This window comes from Musa acuminata, chromosome BXJ3-7, assembly GCF_036884655.1.
Source record: "Musa acuminata AAA Group cultivar baxijiao chromosome BXJ3-7, Cavendish_Baxijiao_AAA, whole genome shotgun sequence".
Classification (NCBI taxonomy): Eukaryota; Viridiplantae; Streptophyta; class Magnoliopsida; order Zingiberales; family Musaceae; genus Musa; species Musa acuminata.
Window position 1 is genome coordinate 39,890,320 of NC_088355.1, and position 15,366 is coordinate 39,905,685.

A 15,366-nucleotide genomic window follows, 5' to 3' on the forward strand; every position below is an offset into this window, starting at 1 on the left:
CATCAGCAGCGTGAGACAAATCTGAGAAAGGAAGGTAAGCTTTGTTACATCGCGTGCATGATCTCCTCCTTCCATACTATTACATGAGTCATCCTAGATCTGTCGACAACGAGAAGAAGAAAAGGAAGAAGAAGAAACCAAAGAACACAAAAGTTCTTTTGGTGTTGTCGTGCAGCTCGTTCTAGCAGTCTTGTCCTTCCCTGATTGCGCTTCTATGTGTGTCTTCTGCTGCATCTAAAAGCACTGAAAAGATCCGATCGTTTCATTTCCTTTTGTTAGAGCTTGGAAGAAGATATCGATCGGAGATGGTTTCAGTAGCGGCGTCGTCTTCACCGTCGACTGCAAGCTCGCCATGCGCGGCCTGCAAGTTCCTGCGGCGCAAGTGTCAGCCGGACTGCGTGTTCGCGCCCTACTTCCCGCCGGACCAGCCGCAGAAGTTCGTGCAGGTGCACCGCGTGTTCGGCGCCAGCAACGTCACGAAGCTGCTCAACGAGGTGAACCCCTACCAGCGCGAGGACGCCGTCAACTCCCTCGCCTACGAGGCCGACATGCGTCTTCGCGACCCCGTCTACGGCTGCGCCGGCGTCATCTCCGTCCTCCAGCACCAGCTCCGCCAGCTCCAGCTGGACCTCGCCTTCGCCATGTCCGAGCTCTCCAAGTACCAGTCCGCCGCAGCCGCCGCCGTCGGGCATAGATTCACGGATGTCAACCTCCCGATCGGGGCGGCGGGGTTAGGGTTCGGACTCGAACACTTCCTCCCGGTTACTACTCGGGACGCAAACCACCATCGACATACGATGGTGAGGAACTGCGACGCAGATACTTCGGTAGCGAAGCTGCGCGCAAGTGGTGGATACGTCGCAGGGCGTGCAGCGGCTTGGACTGCGTCCGCCTCGAGTCTCATGCCGCTTAATGGGCAGTCCACGAAGCCAAGCACGGCCGGCGTCGATGAGAGGCCGGCCATTGCGCCTCTGTAAGACTCCTTCTCGGTATACACCATTCTTGTTTCGATTACTACACCAATATTTGCTACAAAATCATCAAAACTAGAAACTCGTTCGCTAGCCTTCACCTATTCTAGCAGTGATCTTTCCATACTGTGTGTGTGTGTATATATATATATATATATATATATATATACGAGAGAGAGAGAGAGAGAGAGATCTTGTTACTGCATCCAGGTACGTGGTGCCTTCGTTGCTGAATGCTCTCCTCTTTCATGGGACTGCAGGTTAAGATTTGGAGAGTAGCTGACCGCAGAAGAAGAAAACAAGCTACAAAGAAGAGACTTGTGATCAATGTAATCCCAGTTCCTGGCTTTCTGTTTCTGTCGTGGCATTGTTCTTTTGCTGAAGTCGATCGATGGATGGGATCATGCCCTTGAATCCCTGGAGCTTGATATGCAGCAGTCCTTCCGGTTTCTGTCATTCCTGTAGACTCTTTACAGCAACTCACAAGCCTTGCTATTGAGCTTTGAGTTCTTGTTGTTCTATGGTCATCCTTTCAACAAAGAAAGAGAGAAGAGAAGCCAGACTACTCTTTTGTCAGCCTTTGGTGGCATCAATCTTAGTCTTTATCATGTTTGTTCCTTCAGGAATTAAATGGACCGCTTTACATGTTGATATAGGTGTGTTTAGTTGCATTTCATCATGTAAAACTGCAGCCTTTATCTACTAAATCCATTGGCTTGTGAGTCTGGACATTTGCTGTTGGAACCACAGAAGGTTAAGATATATAGCCTGGCAAAGCTGCAAAACATTTATGTAGAAAGCCTCTGATATTGATTGTATACTGCAACCCGTGGATCCTACTTTTGTAGCTGACCATCTTAGTGCAGTATTCTGTACAAGAAATTGGTGCAAACATTTGGTATTTATGGTCAAAACTCTCTCTCTCTCTCTCTCTCTCTCTCTCACGCGCAGGCACAGGAGTTTGGATTTGTTGTGACATGGGAGGTTGAGGAGGCAAAAGACATGTTGCAGAGGATTGCAGAAAGCAAGTCATCAGAGCCAATCGCCTTCTCAGTGAGCCATTAATGAAAGGGACCATCAAACATAACTCAAAATGCTAGAGAGAGAGAGAGTGTGTGTGTGTGTGTGTTTGTATTCAGCATTGAAACCATCAAAGCACAAAGGAAGAGAGCATTGCATCTCCCCCTTTCTGGTTCTCTGCAGGCTCAAGACGCAGTAAAAAACGCAACATGCCAATGGCAATGATGGCGTTCCTCAGCGGCGATGGCCCCGTCCTTAAATGCGTTCCTCTGCCCACATCTCCTCCTCTCTACCTCCACCCCCTCCGTATTCATGGATAAGTCCGTCTTCGACCTCATCTCTCTGTCTCCGTGCGCCCCATCAATAATGTCGACAATGCATGCACGGCTGGCTAAAGCTCTGTGGACTTGATGTAGGATTAGTGCTAGTGATGCAGATTTTACGAAGCCAATCGATCCAACAACGACCAGAGAGAAATCGGGGCCGTGTGTGCAGTGAAGAGAATTTCTCACTCTGCTAATGATCTGTAACATCACCATCGCACAACAATGGCAGCGTAGGGGAGACATAGTTCATGCATAAGAATCAAGTATAACAATGGTGTATCTTCATCTCTAAAGCAACATGGCCAAAAAATACACAAGTCGAGCATGCATAAGATCAATTCACCAACCATGGTTCGTGTCTTGAGCTTAGAGATGAGCTACTTCACTATTGAGATGTAGCCCTTTCAAGTGCAGCAACTGTAAGTTTTGCACAGCATATGGCTCCTAAAGAGCATACATCTTCTTGTACTCGCTGTTCAGTAACTCGGAGTCGGAGACCACCGACAAAGACCATGACCGTGACCTGCTCCCGGAGTTCCTCCTGATGTTCCTCAAGTTATTGGCTTCAATCCGGTGAACAATCACACAGTAGCACATCGATCCTAAAGTGGTCAGCATGATGGTGGTCCCAATGGCCATCGTTGCCCATGCAAGCCACCACTCGTGCCGGCCCACAACAACATATGTTAGGGAGATGAAGGACACGGAGATGAAGAGGCAAGCCAGCCACATCAGCTTGTTCATCACAAAAACCATCCTCCTCTTGGCTTTCTGCTCGACCACGATCAAGGAAGTCTGGACTACCACCACCGCCAGCGAGATGAACAAAGCCAGAGAGTCGAAGACCAAAAAGATGATGAATGCTGCGTTCCTTGCGATGTAGGCTTGTCCGGGACTATATCCATCCTGAGGGAGGTCAACGTACTGCCCGGGCAATTGGAATATGGCTGCAAAGGCGACGGTGGCTATGAGCACGGCCACCACGGTGTTGGAATTGATGGCATTGTTGAGACCTCCGATGTGGAGCTTCTGAAGTCGCTTCTTGATCTTCTGGACCTTCATTTCTGTTTGTCGGGTTTGTTTGAGTTGGGATTGAACATCATGTTTTATGTCACTGACTGTTTTCTTCAGTTGCTTGGCAGCAGTCATCGAATTTGCAGGTTCTTTCGCGACGACTGCACCAAATTCTCTTAGAATGGAAGCGATCTCTTCATTTGCAAATTTTTCCGCAATGCTGAGGGCAGTTTCTCCTGCTTTATTCACTGCATTGATATCGATTCCTCCCACCGATAACAAAGCCTGCAAAATCTGCAATGCCAAAAGTTGGAAAAGACATCAATCAACAGGAACGATACAGATGATGCATGCATTCCTATGATCAAGAAAGACTATGCCAAACCATGATGTGCTTCAGGCAGGAGCTACTTCATGCTAAAGGATAATAGAAGATAAAACTACAACTTATATGGCTTATTAGGATGATTCTGCAAACAACAGATGACAAATACAATGATGGCAAACAGGAAGTCACCGATAAACTTTACAAAGCAGCACACACCAAAGTTCATGTCGGAGAGGTGACTTGAGGCATGACTTATAAGAGCGACTTCCGATAGAGCAAAAAGGATATTTGAAACAATTCAGCTCATATTTGGCAAATAATGAGATCTAGCATTTGAATTATAGAAGTTGCTGAACCAGAAGATTATAGTTTAGTCGACAGAGTAAAGAAGTTGTCTTTTAAGAAATTTTGACTTGCCTTTGGATTGCCCTTCCTAGTAGCAATATGCAATGGTCTGTTCCCCTTACTATCTTCTAGATTGATGATTGATACATCAGGTTTCAGCAATTCCAGCACCATCTCCACATTTTGGCCCTTTACAGCCATGTGAAATGCTGTTTGCCCCTTCTTATCGGTCCTTAAACCAATGCTGGGATCCTGATCTAATAGGGATTTCACCACTTCGACATGGCCCATTCTTGCTGCCGAATGTAGAACAGTTTTACCATTATTCCTTGCAATTTTAGCAAGGCTTGCATCCGTTTCTAGCAGTAGATTGACTATTTCGATGTGACCTTGAGTTGCAGCAGTATCCAAGGCTGTAGAATTTAATGAGTTTGTAGTCATAGCCAATGCAGGGAAAGAATGCAAGAGGTCCTTCAGCACTTCTGCATATCCCGAGATAAAAAGCAAAGGCAAATTAGTTCTCTGTTAACTGAACCAGACATTTCATTAGAGAAGAACAAAATCTAACCAGCAATCTAACACAAGATCGAACACAAATGAATGAGTCAATCAGATGGAGAAAAAAAAAGTTTTTGTTCTGCTTACAGGACATGCATTAACAAGTAAACCCTTCTCTGTTTTTGTTCCATTCTTTCAAGGAATTCCTCATCGATATTTCTTATGAACGCCATGACTAACTGAGTCTTATGAATGATCACATCCCAGTAAAGAATTTAACTTCTTACTAAGTTTGGGATTGGCTATATAGATCTTTTTGCCACCATTGACCTCCATAGAAAAACCGTGTCTTTAGTTAAATCAAGACTCATCGAATCCTTATTTATAATTTCTAATAAATTCTTTTCATGTCTCCCTCGATCTCTCCTAATACTGACTGTTTCATCACTTCAAAACCACACCTAACTGTTCAGCTGCGAGCGGACCACTGGAAATAAGATAAAGGAGCCTTCTGATATTAAGCTACATTTCCATTGCTACTTCCTCCTAATTATCGAACTTGAAACTCGTGATTACTTACTGAAAAAAAATAATGCTTTTGGTCAAACAAGTCTATGCATTAATTCATGACATATCATTAATCCATGACCTACTAATCTCAAGAAGCTGAAAGGCATAGAAATCTAGTTTAACTGAAACAACACGAGTTTAGGTGGCACAAAATTCTTCTCTGGAAGTACAATTCATGATGAAGCGAAGAATCAACGCCATCTAAACGCACTTTTCCTATCAAAGAATGCACAAAGTAGTCATCTAAATTCCTGTTCTAATCAATAGGCTACATAAGAACAACAACACCGGTAACAAAAAACATGTTCAGCAGTGATCGAAAGCTGCTCACCGAGGTGGCCCTGCTTAGCGGCAATATGGAATGCATCGTAGCTGTTATGGGCCTTGATGGCTGCCGATTGAACGTCGGAAACTTTCAGTATCTCTGGAACAGCCGCCACATGACCCATTTCTGCAGCAACATACAAGGCTGTCTCCCCATCCTGGTTCTGCTTGCAGACCAAATCCTTCAGCTCGCTCTCGCTGCTGCACTCTGAGACTATCTTGCGTATGTGCGCCGCGTTGCCAGCCCTGGCGGCGAGATGGAGCTCTGTATCCCCTCGTTTGCCAGGGCTCTCTTTGTTCTTCCTTTCCTTGAAGCTTTGCTGTCCGCCTCCCAGTCGAAAGCTCCTTTGCTTATCCATCCGAAAGCTCTTCTGCTTCTCCATCACCCCCAGCCGAAAGCTATGCAGCTTCTCCAAGGCGGCTCCCATTCGAGAGCCTTGCTGTTTCTCCATTTCTCCTGCTCAAGCTATAAATTCCGCTCTCCAGAAAAAAAGAAGTGACCCTCCCTCCTCGTTCTTCTATTTCTCGGCCGACAACATCACTGACATTGAGAATTCTTCTCCAAAAAGAATCGAAATCCAGATGTCGGAACAAGGAAAGAACTCACCAGATCACTCGGCTCATACAAAGATATCAGAAAATTTTCCTCGACCTTCCCGAATCAGGACCTGAAATCGGCGTCTTTTACAGCAACAGATTCCGGGAACCCCTCATTCGATCACAGAAAGGGGAAAAACTCTTGTTTTGGATCAAACCAGATAAAAAAACGCATCCTTTCTTCCGAACGCAGGACTTCGAAGATAAGCCCCAGAAGAAGGCACCTCTTCACCGCTTATCTAGCGAGTTCCAATCTCAGGAGAGCAGCCACCCACCACCACAAAAAAAACCCGACACACTCAACAAGCTAAGCCGAGCATCTTCGGGCAAGGAGAGACCTTTATGTATGCAATTCGTAGAACCAACCTAATCGGAGCCAAAAATCCAATCTTTTTCCGGATTTCTAGCAGAAAAAAGCACGCTGTCCTCTCAGCAGCCAGAAAGCTGAAGCAGGAGGTGCGAGGAAGACTCGCGGTGGGGCATCCAAAACCTCTTTATTCCAGAAGCTCCGGGACCACCGAGATGCCTTCCGATCCATCCTTGCGTTCAACGAGCAAAACGATTGCTTTGCTTTGTGCCTAATAATTACGCACGACGGCCGCGAGGTTCGTGCCACCACTCGGGTAAAGTGGAATTTGAGCCTGTGCGTGGATAGACAAGAGTTCAGACGATGGCGGCCGTGGCCGTCAACATCAGGGAGTGGGAAGATGGATTGGGTGTGGGTGGGAACCTTGCGGACGCAACACTCCAAAGCACGCAGCGGGAAAGATGAAGGCACATGGTTGCTCGGTACGAAATGCGGGTGGCGTTCACAGTGTTAGCACATTGCGAAATCTATTTTAACCCCACCCACTTGTGCACCCGGTCAACATTCTTACCTTCTTTGATATGACCAATTTCCTCTTCTTAATCATCCCCTAATTATCGTATTTTCCCTACCATTTATGAGCATAAAGATGCTTACAAGCATTCATCTTGACCGGTCAAACATGTTCATTGTTACTATTTATTGTCATATAAATATTATTTAATCTTAACCTTTTTATGTTAATTAGAGGGTCTATTCTCTAATAACAACACATTTCTTATAGTGGTGAATTTTAGGCATGTGTTTGGCACGTGAGGGTGAGGCAGGCAGACCAAATCCATTAGTGCCACTGAAAGATGTTTAGCTCTTTCATTAGACATATATATTTTATATATAGAAGCAAATTGGGTGCTAAATGTCCTCTTTCCTTCTTTGATACATGATTGTTTAATCAGCCTAAAAATATAATTTGAGCTCATGGTTGTCACATGACTCACCTACAACTTTGTTATCAAAGTATACTATGTTTTCATCCAATCATTAAATGATATATATATATATATATATATATATATATTATATGATATTCAAAGCAAAATGAAACAAAAAAGTGTTCTTACCTATACTCCAACAACTATGTATTCAATTCACTAGAAGGATTAGGGTTTGACTATTATACCAGTGAGAACATGGTTTAGAACAAATAAGTGAAACTTGTTCTTTATTATTTTTGCCTATCAAAAACTTAAAAATTAATTTAAAACATTGTTGTAGTGATAATATATCTGACTCACCTGTAAAGTTTTATCTTATATTGGACACATTACCATAAAGAAAAGGTATTAATTCTTTTTATTGCATTATCATTTTGAAACTTCTAATCTCCATCAACAACTCATCTATAAATTTCAATGATCATGATATGATCTATTACTACTCATGGTTTGGAGTCATCAATCCCATCACCCAACCTATTCAACTTGAGGAGGCATTTGGGAGCCAAAGCTTTCAGCTGTTGTCTCACAGTTAAAGAGCTTGCAACCATCACAATCTGCAGTCCATCATCATCCACGACAGCGTGCATGAAACGCAATATTTTGACCCAGTAGAACTGATGATGCCATGAGCATCTTGTTTTCTTGTTCTAACTTGCAGAAACTTACAACAAGAAAAGGAGGCTGAGGAATCAAATTTGACCAGTTGTGGTGTCATAAACGTTTCTCATATTTGCTTAATATTTATGCTTATAGATTTCACATCTCTTTCAATGCTGCCATTAATTTGTCTATTCCAAAGCTTGACTGTTTCTTTCACAATTTCTTTCCCTAGAAAAAAAAAAGATAATTTTATACATAACAAATAAAAATGTATAAATCATAAAGTCCCCAATGCCACTTAGCTTTGATGGCTAAAAGTTTACCTAACCTTTTAGGTTTAAGGATGTGGCAAAGCATTATTATTACCCACATTATTATACTGAAAGATTGAACTCTTAGATGATGTACAGCATTTTCCATACTTGAAACTCTATATGTTGGAAGTAGGAGAAATCATTAAAGATAATAGAAATGATTAAATCATGTTGTATCTATTGGATTAAGCTTTTAGATATAGATGAATTGATGCTGTTGACAAGTTGCCAACTATGATGGAAAGAAAAAGCAAATATGCATAAAAAGCTTGGAAAACACTGAACTGTATGTATATATATGCTCATGTTTGGGTGATGACATCCATATTTTATGTGGGACACTGTGTTCCACCACAATGCATGTGACCGACACATGCATGCATGCTTTATGTTAGTGGACGTAATGGGGACAATATTTTAAAGGTGCACAAGATACTGACAAGGAATCATTCATGTCATGCATTGATTAGGTTAAAGGTTGGTGAGATCACAAGGTTCATTGCATGCTTCGTTTCTCTATTCCACCAAGCAATCTGAGTAGTTAATTCTATTATATTTTGACGCTCAATGTGTCCTGCACTTTGGCACGTAGCTTAATGCTGTCGAGAGTATTCAACGTCGGATACTCGATGAATAGTTATTGTGCGAACTTGTGAAGAGTATTGAACGTCTGACACTAACCAGTAATTCCTTACGGATTTATAATTTTTCGTTCAATCTTTTATTTTATTTTTTCTTACATTATAAGGGTTCGTTGAATTACTTGTAAAGCTTTCTTCTTTACGAGACGTCATGACAATTAACGTAAGAGTACTTCGGGATTTAGACAATTCTAACTAAATTTATGATATTATGGATTAAAAATAAAATACACATTATTAGTTGATAAATCGATAATGATGCATGGATGATTAAACATATATGATTATTATTATCAATATTGAAGCCTAATATGCTCGTTCAACTCTAATACCAACCACGATAATAGATTCATGAATCTTTGAACTTTAAATATAGAAAACTATAATCTAGAATACACTCGAAACAAATTTTATAGATCGATTCGCCATCGTAAGGTCAAGAATATGAAAGTCCTACAAAAGTTGAGAGGTTGACAAAAATTGGAACAATAACAAAGCCTCGTAAAATGCTTCTTTTCCACAATGTGATGCTTAATTCTCCATCATATGCCTCCCTCCTTTGCTCTTCTTCTCATGAACCCGAAGAAGATAGACAGATGAAGACGTATTCCATTATTTGATTCCAATACATCCGAGGAGAAAGAATGCTACCACGGTTGAACTGTTGTAATGTGATTCCTTCCAATGGCTTTGTCCTGTTAGTCATGGCAGGCTATGCAAATGGACAATCTAGCTTTAAATCATCATTTAGTCCATTCCTTTGGTCAATACTGACATGACATTGATAATTATAGCTGATGATATGCTTTCCGAGAAGAGGAATGAATCATTAAGTATCTTATTTATTCACAAGAATATAAACTATTAATGAGATATTTTTTCTATCTCAATTGTCGATAATAATAATTTTTATTTTGATTGCTGATTTTATTGATTACTAAGAAACACAAACAAGAAGTACGAATTAGGGTTATGGAATGAATGGATGAGTGATGTGGTGTCCATCCACGAAAACGTGAAGCATATGGCTCGAGTACGTATAGCGCGTGGAAGTCCAAACCTAACTCGAGTCAAAGGAGCGTCACATCGATGCGTACGTCCAAGTCAAAAGTGGAAGCTATCTCGTTAATGGTCAAACCCAAAGACCAGTGTTTTGTCCCTCCCTTTGACCAACCCTTTCCAATCTATTCCATGTGGGACATGTGACACACGCTGACTTTATGTTGACAATTTCTCCGCAATAAATCTTATATATATATATACACATATTTCCTATCAATTTTATGTGGAAAAGGATATCTTTTTCAATACAATTATTTGGATGATAAGATCCAATTAAATAATTTTGGATAAGATCCAATTAGATAAGTGGATGAGATCCAACCGAATAATTGTGGATAGAGATTCGAGGATAAAATCCATTAAGGGTTAAGAAACTTCATGGTTCATAGGCTAGAGTTATCTATGTGGTTGCCTCTCATATTATCCTCAGTCTTCTCTCATTCTTCCTAATTCTGACAACCTCATAGCGTAGGTGGAGAGAGAGATATGTTAGAAAGTTGTCATCGAAATATAAAATTATGATATTGATACATAGTTATTATGATAAAAAAATTAATTAAAAATTAAAAATTATGTATTTCAAGCAAAAAAATTAATTCTTTAGTCTGCTCCCAAAAAATATATCTTAGCATGCTTAAATTAGATTATGATATCTATTTTGATAAAAAGACATACACACAAATGATATTCCATCAAAGGCCCATAAATTAAAGTAGTTTTCTATACAATTTACGGGCTTTTGAAATCATCACATAGATAATTTATATAATAAATCATAGTATTAAATTGTCAATGCCGTATTTTTATATTAGCAGCATTCATAAGGATAATACAATATCTAATGAAAATATTAAATCCCAAAAAAATATTTGTTTTAATTTGATGAATCTAGTAATTTATTGGAGGGGATCCCACGGATCAATGTAGGTCTGAACGTTGGGATCGTCATACCGGATCCTATCCAACACCATTTTTATTTCGGATCTTCCAAATACGCGGTCACATCCAACCGCATCGTCTTCGTCGTGTCCATCTCGCGAAACCCTTCCCCTCCGCCCCTTCCATGAATCAGCATCTCACGACTCAGCAAATCTTGTTGTCGATGTTCTTGCGGGATTTGATTGTTTTGGTGGCTCTCCAGTGCTTCATCAATGCATATTGCGATTGGTTATAGATGCTTGTCGAAATGCCTGCATGTCTTGATATGTTTTAGTTTCTCTTTGAGCGGTCTTCGCTCTGTCATCCAAATGCAAATCGTGTTCTTTATTGGTAATAGGATAAAGAGTTGACGATGAAGAGATACATGTGAAGCAGTATCTTATCAGCGGCTGATGAACACAATGAGAAGAACAGGGCAAGGAACCTTCATGTAGCCACCAGCTGCTGATGAACACAATCATTCTCTGCTTTGGAGCAGTACTTGGCGATGAGTTCCACGATATTCTTGTCGGAGCTCCCGTTCTGGCCCACCGCCGCCTTGGCCAGCGCCCTCCACCTGGCCGCATTCCTCCGCATCTCGCTGCTCCTGCCGCCTTCCATCACCTCCCTCACGCACCTCTCCACCTCCACCCGCCTCACCAGTCCCTCCCCGTCCTCCCTCACCCTCACGCCCACCCCCCACACCTCCTCCACGTACATGGCGTTCGTCGGCTGGTCCGTCCACTGCGGCATCGCCACCATCGGCACCCCCAGGCCGAGGCCCTCCACCGTCGAGTTCCACCCGCAGTGCGTCAGGAAGCATCCGGTGGCCGGGTGCGCCAGGACCTCCAGCTGCGGGCTCCAGGGTACCACCAGCCCTCTGTCGCGGCACCCCTCCACGAAGCCTGGGGGCAACTTGTGGGCCTCCGACGACCTCACCACCCACAGAAAGTGCTTGCCGGTGGCGGAGAGGCCTTGGGCGAGTTCCTCCATCTGCTCCTGGCAGATCGCGGCCATGCTGCCGAAGGAGACGTAGACAACGGAGGCGGGCGGCTTGGAGTCGAGCCAGCTCATGCAGGGGGCCACGCTGGGTTCGAACAAGTGGAAGCCGTAGTGGGAGTCGGAGGGTAAGCGGCCGTCCAAGTGCCTGGAGGGGACGGTGGGGCCGATAGTCTTGGCCCCACTTTCCACCTTCAAGTACTCCGATTCCTACGTACGGTATCCAATGACAAACAACCAAGTGTGAGATCATCAGCAGTACATTTTAGATCTTCAAAGATCCATGTAGTGCTTTCTTCCTCACCATATTACCATATTGGTGGTGGTGATAGAGAGTTAAAAGAAATTAAGGGAAGAAACAAGAGAGATATTTAATTTTATTTTATTTTGCTCTTGATAAAACTCATATATTTATATGGTCATATATCAGAGTTGCAAAAGTTAAATGTTATGATTATATTCATATATTTTTAATATATGTAACATATCTAATTTATTCGTTCTTAATATATTCTAAAGATTATAATAGTTTTTCCCATGTGATCATGAAAGAGATTTAATTCCTTTCTTTTAATTAGGTTTAATTCTCTTAACACTCCCCTTAAACTTAATTTATTTTTTTTTACACATTTCAGGTAAAAATGTCTATAACTTATCATCGGATTTGATATAGTCCAATAAAACTTTCTTCTTCTTGATTTGATCTTACCAATAATTAATTTTGTTCAAGAGCTTTCTTAGTCATATAAGATGACATACACATGATGATTCCATTATAGATAACGTCATAATGGATTATTTCTTCAAATATCAAATTGTTTTGCTTTCTTAGTCATACATGATGATTCCATTATAGATAACGTCATAATGGATTATTTCTTCAAATATCAAATGAAAATAATGTCGCCCATGTAAAAAAGAAAATTAATTATCCTTTTTCGATCTTTTAGAACTCTATCAGAATCATTATCGAAATAATCAATAAGTCAAAAATCATTAGAAAACAAATATAGTAGACTATGAGTTATGATACTAGCATAAAATTTTTTTAATGGTTTTCATGTGCGTCGACTTTGGTTCATCTATAAATCCTTACTAATCCAGTTTTATATAAAATATTCAATCTCAATGCGAGTTAGGTATCTTAAGCTTCCTACTAAGTTTTTGAAATAAGTTGAATCAATCATATCACCAACAAGACATCATCTTGTTTTGAAAGTTTGATGTCATATTCAATTGATATACCAATTGGTTTACAATCTTTCGTCCTAAATTTTTTGAGAATTTCTTATATATATATATATATTTATGAAATCAAGATATTTTTTTAATTTATTAAGCTCTAGTTGTTTACATTAATTCATATAAAGTTTTTTAATTTTTTTTTTAGTTGAATCTCGTATTTTGATGATAAAACCACTTTATATATGTTTATGATTTAATTTGTGTTTTGAGTGATGCAGGATGCTTCGATCATGATGAGACAATTAAAACAGGAAAATCATGTTGTGCCGGAGGAACATATCAGAAGATTGTATGTCGGACCGGTGGATCGGTCAACGTATCGACAGAAGGCTTCGGACCGTGGACTCGGGCATCGGGCCAAGAAGAGCGGGTATTGTGCCAAGGATATCGGAGTTGCGGAGTCAACTGGCCAATTAGGCAATAGGTCGTCGCAGAGGAGTTTTTTTATCTTTCTTCCGAGGAAACTCTTAGCTCATCGTAAACATAACATCATCTTGAGGCTCTTCATAACTTCTCTCTACTACCTCCCATATGTCGTGTGATCCAAACAAGACTTTTATCAATATGCTCTAAATTCCATAATTATCTTTTATAAGGCTAGACACTTAAAGTTGCATGCTATTAGTCATTTTGACTTGGTTTGAGATTACTTTGATAAGGAAAACAAAAAATAAAATAGAGAGTTAGAGATGAAAGTTTGAAGGATGAAATAAGAGGTAAACTAAAATTTTTATTTCTTGTAAATAAGTCTCTACATTTTTTTAAATTTTTTTTATGATGAAACTCATCTATTTAAAGGGTCATAAATAAGAGTTACAAAATTTAATTATTAAGGTTATATTTATATGCAATCTATTTAATTTACTAGTAATTTATTATTTTTGATAAGAAAAAATATCGTTGACGCTCTTAGTCAAACCGATGTGCTCCAAACCCATATGCATAGAGTTATTTGAAATACCTCCAAGATGAAAACGTCAAACTTTCCACATGCTACTTATACGAAGATCGAGATCATAAGAGATTTCTCAATCTGATTCCTTTAACACTAACTTAAATAACCTAAGTCTTTGAACACGGATGAGTAATAAAAACAAAAAAAATACTTTCCTCGTTACGTTAAAGATATATTTTTATATATGATTATAAGGGTAAAATATTTCATAAAATATTTTACTAACGATTGAATATTTTGTGAAATATTTTTTAGACCCTTGTGCGGATGGGTCGGGTGAAAAGTGATTTGGACTCTATATTTCACGTTTCGTCTGCTTTAATTAAGTTTAATTCTTGGATGTGATGGCACAAATGTTTGGCCGACGAAGACGACATCGAGTGCAACATCTCAGCAAGAAAGAAGAAAAGGGAGGAGAGAGAGAGAGAGAGAGAGAGAGAGAGAGTACCTGAGGTTCTAGTTCGTAGAAGGTGTTGACGAGGACCTCGTCCGCCTTCTCCAGGTTCTTGAACTGATTCAGCACCAGCTGCAGGTAAGCGGGGTAGATGCTGTCCCGATCCGGCAAGAAGGACGGCAGGTCGCGGGGGCGCAGCCGCGGGAGACCCGGCAGGTCCAGCTCCGCCGCCTGCACCGGCACATGGAGCCGCCCCTCCCAGACGTGGAAGTAGAGGGCGTTGACGGCGCACGACTGCGTGAAGAACGCGGCGGTGGCGAGGCCAAGGCGCCGCCCGACGTCGCCCGCCCAGGGGAGGAAGGCGTCGAACACCAGGAGGCGGACCGGCCGGCCGGCGGCGGCCTCGGAGCGGAGCAGGCTTTCTAGGGTCTCCGAGCCGACCCGCTCGAGGCGGTCTAGGTAGTCGGGGATGGAGCTGACCTCGGCGTAGCCGGCGCGGTCGCAGCCGTCGGAGATGGCAGCGAGGTGGACGGGGCCTGGCTGGGGCCGGGTGGTGTTGAGGATGAAGCGGGTGGTGGCGAGGGTGGCGCTGGCGCCGTGAGCGGCGCAGCGCTTGCCGAACTGGAGCATGGGGTTGATGTGGCCTTGGCTTGGGTACGGAAGCAGGAGGATAAGGTCTGAGGTAGCCATCATTAACGAGGTGGCGCAGTGTGAGCGACTTGCAGTGCACGGCCTAAATACAGAAAGTGTGGACGTCATGGATGACCTATCAGTCCTTTGGATTCGTTTCGCTCTCCGTCATCTTCTTCTCACCGCTGCACCCGTCACTGTAGTACATGTACTGACCATGCGTTAGCCGTCGAAGGATATTTTGCCGTAATAGAACATGATGGAGATTGTGGTCTACGTTGGATTAACACCACAGCCTCACATTTGATCT

At 41.9% G+C, this 15,366-nt stretch overlaps 3 protein-coding genes across 4 annotated transcripts; 1 reads left to right on the top strand and 2 right to left on the bottom strand.

Annotated features, from left to right (window-relative positions):
• The first annotated feature begins 288 nt into the window (after positions 1-288).
• Positions 289-1,057, top strand: LOC135643369 (protein ASYMMETRIC LEAVES 2-like). The gene has a single exon (XM_065160219.1). It carries the CDS (start codon positions 306-308, stop codon positions 975-977), a length of 672 nt encoding a protein of 223 aa, XP_065016291.1. The 5' UTR covers positions 289-305; the 3' UTR covers positions 978-1,057.
• A 1,524-nt stretch (positions 1,058-2,581) lies between these two features.
• LOC135643426 (ankyrin repeat-containing protein At5g02620-like) lies at positions 2,582-6,515 on the bottom strand. 2 transcript variants are annotated; one of them, XM_065160347.1, is made up of 4 exons: positions 6,004-6,515; positions 5,404-5,914; positions 4,077-4,486; positions 2,582-3,625 (listed from the first exon to the last, which is right to left on the bottom strand). In XM_065160347.1, the coding sequence occupies exons 2-4, from the start codon at positions 5,846-5,848 to the stop codon at positions 2,762-2,764; spliced, it is 1,719 nt and encodes a 572-aa protein (XP_065016419.1). In that variant the 5' UTR covers positions 5,849-5,914; positions 6,004-6,515; the 3' UTR covers positions 2,582-2,761. The 2 variants fall into 2 exon arrangements, with proteins under 2 accessions (XP_065016419.1, XP_065016418.1); XM_065160346.1 differs by having other exon boundaries at positions 5,404-6,515.
• Positions 6,516-11,152: 4,637 nt separating this feature from the next.
• LOC135642508 (crocetin glucosyltransferase 2-like) lies at positions 11,153-15,204 on the bottom strand. The gene is made up of 2 exons (XM_065158716.1): positions 14,481-15,204; positions 11,153-12,042 (listed from the first exon to the last, which is right to left on the bottom strand). The coding sequence occupies exons 1-2, from the start codon at positions 15,183-15,185 to the stop codon at positions 11,281-11,283; spliced, it is 1,467 nt and encodes a 488-aa protein (XP_065014788.1). The 5' UTR covers positions 15,186-15,204; the 3' UTR covers positions 11,153-11,280.
• Between the last annotated feature and the right edge of the window lie 162 nt (positions 15,205-15,366).

What these genes read in the sequence shown, in the direction of transcription:
- LOC135643369 (XM_065160219.1), top strand. Translation starts at nt 306, where the DNA reads ATGGTTTCAGTAGCGGCGTCGTCTTCACCGTCGACTGCAAGCTCGCCA.
- LOC135643426 (XM_065160347.1), bottom strand. Translation starts at nt 5,848, where the DNA reads ATGGAGAAACAGCAAGGCTCTCGAATGGGAGCCGCCTTGGAGAAGCTG. An exon ending in CGCTAAGCAGGGCCACCTCG is followed by an intron (nt 4,487 to 5,403) that starts GTGAGCAGCTTT and finishes CGGGATATGCAG; the next exon opens with AAGTGCTGAAGGACCTCTTG. An exon ending in CTAGGAAGGGCAATCCAAAG is followed by an intron (nt 3,626 to 4,076) that starts GCAAGTCAAAAT and finishes TTGGCATTGCAG; the next exon opens with ATTTTGCAGGCTTTGTTATC.
- LOC135642508 (XM_065158716.1), bottom strand. Translation starts at nt 15,185, where the DNA reads ATGACGTCCACACTTTCTGTATTTAGGCCGTGCACTGCAAGTCGCTCA. An exon ending in TCTACGAACTAGAACCTCAG is followed by an intron (nt 12,043 to 14,480) that starts GTACTCTCTCTC and finishes TACCGTACGTAG; the next exon opens with GAATCGGAGTACTTGAAGGT.